This window comes from Lissotriton helveticus, chromosome 11, assembly GCF_964261635.1.
Source record: "Lissotriton helveticus chromosome 11, aLisHel1.1, whole genome shotgun sequence".
NCBI classification, from domain to species: Eukaryota; Metazoa; Chordata; class Amphibia; order Caudata; family Salamandridae; genus Lissotriton; species Lissotriton helveticus.
The window spans coordinates 547229883-547236332 of record NC_136072.1 but is presented as its reverse complement, the minus strand read 5'-3'; the positions used below and the strand labels follow the sequence as shown (position 1 = coordinate 547236332).

Here is a 6450-nt window from a genome sequence, read left to right as displayed (position 1 = left end):
AACAACTCATGAAACCCGTTCTGTTACAAACAAACACGTACAGCTGCACAGCCAAATGTGTCCTCAAAATCTGCAGTTTGTACAAGAAAGGAGGGTTTTGTTTTTAATCATCACAGGGAATGATTCAAGTGTTTTCTTTTTCTCTCCCTGACGAACAGAGGTTCAACGTTAATTAAAACAGAAATGTGTGTGGAGACTTGTTGGCAGGGAGGACGCGCCTTGCCTTTAATAGGCACTGGTAGTTGGGTGGGAGAGGGAGTGGAGAGACAGAAGGGAGTACCGCAGAGAGATGAAGTGGAGGGGAGTGGAGTAGGAGGACAGTGAGAGCGGGAAGGCGGTTTGTTGAGATGGGGCTTCACATACAACCAGCAATAAGGTTCTAAGCATTTGCATTTCTTTAAGAAACATTACAACATGTGGAAGGCCACCTTCTGGAATGGCAGCGAGGTTCTCTGTGGCATGGGTCATCCACTCCCCTTGAGTCCGGCACCACCAAATGAGGACCCCAGGAGTTGAGCTAGTAGTCCCCACATGTGCTGGTCAGAGAGACAGCCAATGGTCCAGGGAGAGGGCTGGAGACCAGAGCCCTACATGTCCACCTCCCTATGACCACAGCGGCATCAACATGGACACAAGGTCTCAGGCGACGAGGCATTTCCCCTTGTTTAGACCATGGTAGGTTCCTTCCCATCCCATTGGGGCTGTGCGCCCAGCATCTCAAGCACATGTGGTGACCACGGTGGGCAGCGGCACAGTGGGCGAGCTAGAACCCTTTTCACCTTTCTTGTCCTTCTGCTTCAGGTGTATCTTGGCGTGCCTCTTTCGCTCATCACTGCGTGCAAACTTGCGCCCACAGAACTCACAGGAAAAGGGTTTCTCACCAGTGTGGGTGCGGATGTGGGTGGTGAGGTGGTCACTGCGGCTGAAGCTACGCATGCAGATGCGACACTGGAAGGGCTTGTGGCCAGTGTGAATGCGCAGGTGTCGGGTCAGCTCATCTGATCTGGAGAAGCGGCGATCACAGCCTTCAGCAGGGCATGCATGTGGCCTTTCATGCACTGGTGTCTTGCTGGGCCTGTTGGGGTACTTACGAGGTCGGATAGGCTTGAGGGTCAACGGCTGGTGCTGGAGACTCCCAAAGCTAGGGTGAATCTGCTTGTCCTTGAAGGCCTTGATGGTCTCCAGAGGGGTGATTGGCGGAGGGTTCACCCGGATGGGGTCCAGGCTTTGGAAGGGCTTATGCTCGGTGATGGTGCCCATCTCGCTGCTGTGGTGGTAGAGGTTATAGTCTGGAATCATTGGGAAGATGTTGGAGTCGATGGCTTGTTTGCTTGTCTGGTAGTCCTGAGGGGAGTATGGAAGGGAAGCGGTGGTCTGAGGGTTGTGGAAGGAAACTGGCTCCTGGTAGAGGTCACTGCAGTTGGAGTAAGGAGGTAGTCCATGGTACATTTGGTCGAGGTCACCCTGGGCTTGCACCATGCTGGCCGTGCTGGTCTGTGTGGTGATGGTACTTGAAGCTGGCGGCACCCCCAGGATGCCAGCACTCATCAGGCTGATGATGTTGTCCTGGCACCAGTTGGAAGGCGAGTCAAAAGCAAATTTGCCCAGGTAAGTAACCGTCTTGCTTCCAGGGGCAGGCTGGTAGGTGGTGGAGTAAGAGATTTCCTGGCCGCTCTTCTCGTTCGTCAAGCCCATCTCCATGGAATTATCTGGAAGAAGAGGAAGATCTTGAGTAACACAGCATGAGAGCATTGCAAGGGGAAGGGGGGCAAGAGCTGCTTCCTGAACCAGGTCCAACACAATCTAATTGTGTCTCAGGAGAAGAACGCAGGGATCTGACTAGCAGATGGCATGGGTCTCGAGGTGTGTGCAGGCGCCATCTGGGACACCATCTCTGGACGGTGGAAGTCCCTGCAGGGAACGTTCTGAGGCCACGTAAAAGAATCTATTTTTCATACTTATTACAACAAGGTTTTGATAGCGAGGGTTAACACTGAAAGCCCCCGCCACTCAAAAAAGCCTCCCACCTGCTTACCATGAAGTCTGCAAGCAGACACCTCACACTTAGCACGGCTTCTCCTCCTGACAACAGCTTGTACTAATCACCCGTCTTCTTGTCATTTTTCTAACCTTTGAATTCGAAAGCACCCAAAAGTCTGCAAGCCGCTATCAGCGCTTCATTAAAAACGTGGGGTTCAGATTGAACACTTACTCATTTGGGGATTCTGGCCATCTTTTCTCAAAATCCTAGAACTATTTTAAACGATTCTGCGCACTCCTTTTAACCGAACACTAGCAGAATGTGAGCAGCAGGTTTTTACATTTTGAATATTCAAACTGTGGTATTGCTGAACTTGTGTTTTCTGCTGAAAACGAATGCCTTCTGTGTGTTTTCTTTTTGTTAAATCACTGGCACGGGCATGTTCTGTGCACGATAAACAAAAAACTCTCAATGGCAGAAATATACATTCTGCATTAAGTACTTTCGACCGGGCTAACTGTTCTACTGTTTTTGGGGTACAAAATTGCCAATTTTGCTTGTCAGCTCGAACGTCGTATTTTTTTATTGTTACTCTGAGCAATGGAAATGAGATGCCATGCATTGCCAGCTAAAGATTACTGTGGTGTCTTAAAAGGCATACAGACATGAAGGAAACATTAAAAAGGGGGAGAAGCGCTGTGTGTGGGATTGGGTAGTGGTGGAATTTGGGGTGTAGATTCAGATTGGGGGTGTTATTCTGTGTCCATTTCTCTAGTTCCGGCCTCGGGTAAATCTTAGCCTGCATGGGCAAGCTGTGCTCCCAAACTAAGTAACTGGGCTACGAATGTGTGTTACTCGGATACAAAAGCGGGCACACACACACATTCACCCGGTCCCCGTCATGCGGACAGCCATTAAGTCCGACACAGAACGGGTTGTCCTATAGGGCAATTTCCAGGCAGACCTGTTCCCTGAGAGGCCTGTAGCAGTAGCAGACCAGGTGAAGAGAGGCCCTGCATAAGGAGAGAGGCCCTGTCACTCCTTGAGTAGACAGAACCCAAGGACGCAACAGGGAAAGGAGATAACCCGTACCTTCTTCTTTGGGAGTCAAATACCCCCACCCCCAAACCGCCAGACCTCATTGGATCCTAAATGAGAGAGGCGTTTCCACAACACTCCGGGGACAGAAACCACCAGTACTCCTCGGAGAGAGACCCCTATTATTCATCAGGAAGATAGACACTGATATCACTCTGGAGGGAGACCCCTAGTATTCACCTGGGTGTGAAACCTTAGGTGTCCACATGGGAGAGAGTTTCCTGGTGCTCCTCGGTATTCTCCAAGAAGACCCCACCCCCGTCAACCTGGGACACCCCTGGCCCTCGCAGTACATACATCTCGGGGACAGAGCTCATCTGAGCTCCTTTTGAAGACACCACACCCCCGTACACCCAAGGGGGGAGGCCTCACAGTATTCCAATGGGAGATAACACGCAGCACTCCCTGTAGAGAAAAGACCACCTGCACCCCACAGAGACCGAACAACCAGAACTCGCCAGGAGGCGAAACCCAGAATTCATTGAGGAGTAAGTCCCTAAAATGACAGCTCGGATGGAAAAGCCCGGCCGCCTGCTCCCAGTGGAGGGTCAGCCACGGTGGTACTGTACATAGGCGATGGCACCCGTACTTGGGGAAGAAGAGCCAGCGTACTCCTCGGGGAGAGGGGCTCCCAGTACTGGAAAGTGTATTCCTCTGCCTCCATCAGGGGAATAGATCCCATAGTGCTCCTCCAAGCCCAGAGACCAGGCTGTACCCCTCCAAGTGACATACTCTCTCAGTCACTCATCCTCAAAGATGGAGACTGCCTCAGCACTCCACTGAGCACATACGGAGCAAGACCATCCATTACTCCTCAAGAAAGACTCCCCCATACTAAAGAAGGGAGGCCCAGAGAGCGTGAACCCTCCCCAGGACAGACGCCCCTTAATTCTCCTCAGGATATGGCTCTCGGTACTGTCAGCGGGGTAAAACACCCAAGTGCTCCCGAGGAGGTCTCCGGTGGTTCAAAGGTAGAGAGTCGGCCACACTGTACCCTGGGAAGAGGAGGCATGTTCAGGACTCCTCGGAGAGTGGCCGGCCGCCCCGGAGAGAGCTCTCGGTGCTCCTCGGCTAGAGGCCCCTGCTTGAACCACGAGAGGCACACACCCTCCCCTGAGAGAGAGCTCGCGGTCCTCCCAGGATAGAGACCCGCGGAGGGGCACACGCCCTGCCGCGCGCACTGAGCGCGCGTGGCCTCAGCACACCTGGCGCTGACTGGACGCGCACGCGGCGCCTGGCTGCAGCCCCTGCGCACTTTAAATTACAGGTGCGGCAGCGTCGACGCCAACCGCCGCAGGGGCACCCTGGTGTGAAGGCGTGAACTTTAACCTCGACTAAGGCGACCCCTCAGCACCTCAGGCAGCCACTCGGTGACCCAGCTCACCTGCACGTCCACTGCAAAAATATCACATACCGGCCCTCCCCGCCCCATTTCATTAATGTAACTTTATCCTTCACTCCCTCGCCTACCCCCGTCTCGCCTCTTCCCCCCATTCCCCAGAGCGCACGCCCCGGCCCCCTGAGCGCCCCCCTCCCGCCCCGGGCCCCCAGAGCGCTCACCTGCAGGCATGTGGGAGTAGGGCCCCTCAGCGCCGCCGCTGAAGATGTTCATGGAGCCGGGCAGCTCGTCGTCGGTGTAGATGGTCTCCGGCAGCTGGTTCAGGAGGCTGCTCATGGTCACCGGGAGCTTCTCCAGCAGCTTCCCCGTCATAGCCCCGCCGCACGAGCCTCGCCCGGGGAGAAGCCTACATCAGCCGGCGGCAGCCACCGCCCGAGGGCCGAGAACCAGAGATCGAACCAGGCCCGGCAGGTCCAGTGTCAGCTCCAACACATTCAAAGCCAGCGCCGTATCCAGGGTAACAAGTTCAGAGCCGGGGCAACAGGTGCGGATCCAGGGCCAGCGGTGCCGGGCACAGCGAGCCCACAGCCAGGGGCAGCAGATAAGGCTCAGGACCGCGCTGCGAGGACTAACAAAAGTACATCCCACGACCTGCCGGTACTGCCGCCACTAGCTCTGTCCCAGGGCTCGCCGCTCCAGAGTCCAGAAGTGGCGAGCGCGCGAGATGCCGATGAATTAAGTCCAGAGCCGACATAAGACGATGTACAGCGGCAGGCAGGAAGCGCTGGTGATGCCCCCGGGTCCTGGGGGGTCCATGGTCGGTGCACTGCTTGCCCCTCGGCGTTCAGGGTGGTACCGGCACTCCCAGCGCTGAGCAGTGCCCACCGGGTGGTGGTGGTGCCCGTCGTCCCGATGACTGGTTGTGGGTTGGCAGTGGGTGGCAGGGCGGCTCTCAGTGCTGGTCATTAGTATTTCAGCTGGTACCGTGCATCTCTCCCAATCATTTTACCCAGAAAAAAAGGCGGTCGCCGTGCGCATGGCCATGTGCACAGAGGTCCATGTGCTGCCACTAGGGTGGGTGGGGTGGTTTCCCCAGGTCGGGCGTTACTGGGGCTTCCCTGTGTGGTGGTCGCTGTATTTGGGTGCTGTCCCCGGGGTATGTGCGGGGGGTCAGCGTGAACTCTGCATTGCACTTTGCAGAATGCACCATGCCCTGTCTTGATCGGGGTTGTGCTCGGCTGGGGGTCCCCTTTCCCCCTTGGGTGAGGTTATGCACTCCTCTGGGTGTTGCTGGGCGGTCCCCGTGTTCTCCCCGGGCAGGTGGTACAGCTCTCTGTGCCGCGCAGCGCTCTCTCGCCACTCACAGGGAACTCCCGCAGCCTCTTATAGCGGCCGGGGGAAGGCTCCGTGACGTAGCTGCCCATATATGGACAGCCAGAGGGCCGCTCCGCTCGGCAACGTCACAATGGAAGCTCCGTACAATGGAACGTTAGAGCAGGAAGCGCGAGGACAGGAGCTGCAGCGGTCTGAAGAGGGAGAGCGGAGCTACCGGGGAGAGGGGGAGCCCGTGGACGGTGCATCGGAACAGGGGAAGGGCCCCGCCGGGATCTACTGAGTAAAAATGTAAGATAGAGGAGAAAACCAGAGGGTGCATGGAATGCTCGGGTACCTGTATGAGAAGAACGCGAGGTGCATGGAGAACTGCTGGAACACACGAAGCGGGGGCACAAGGGAGGGGCGTGAAGCTCGGAGCTCCGGAGTAAGAACGGGAGTTGATTGAAGGGCTATGTTGGGTAAAGAGAGATGCAGGAGAGGTACATGACAGCACGGGGCAATGCAGGGAGTAAACGAAGACCACGAGAGACGCAGAAAAGTCCAGAGACATGGAGATGCAGAGCTATAGTGGAGGGGAAAAGGGAGGCGCGAGGGAGGTACGGGGGAATCATGAGGCTTCGGGGACCTGAAGGTAAAGAACAAGAGGTACAGGGGGGGAACGAGAGAGAGCACGTGGAAGGTGCGGAAAGGTACAGCG

The 6450-nt window shown here is 55.8% G+C and overlaps 1 protein-coding gene across 1 annotated transcript; it reads right to left on the bottom strand.

Annotated features, from left to right (window-relative positions):
• Positions 1 to 569: 569 nt before the first annotated feature.
• On the bottom strand, positions 570 to 5773 carry EGR3 (early growth response 3). The gene is made up of 2 exons (XM_078665389.1): positions 4640 to 5773; positions 570 to 1709 (listed from the first exon to the last, which is right to left on the bottom strand). The coding sequence occupies exons 1-2, from the start codon at positions 4788 to 4790 to the stop codon at positions 718 to 720; spliced, it is 1143 nt and encodes a 380-aa protein (XP_078521515.1). The 5' UTR covers positions 4791 to 5773; the 3' UTR covers positions 570 to 717.
• Between the last annotated feature and the right edge of the window lie 677 nt (positions 5774 to 6450).

What these genes read in the sequence shown, in the direction of transcription:
- EGR3 (XM_078665389.1), bottom strand. Translation starts at nt 4,790, where the DNA reads ATGACGGGGAAGCTGCTGGAGAAGCTCCCGGTGACCATGAGCAGCCTC. An exon ending in CTACTCCCACATGCCTGCAG is followed by an intron (nt 1,710 to 4,639) that starts GTGAGCGCTCTG and finishes CTCTTCTTCCAG; the next exon opens with ATAATTCCATGGAGATGGGC.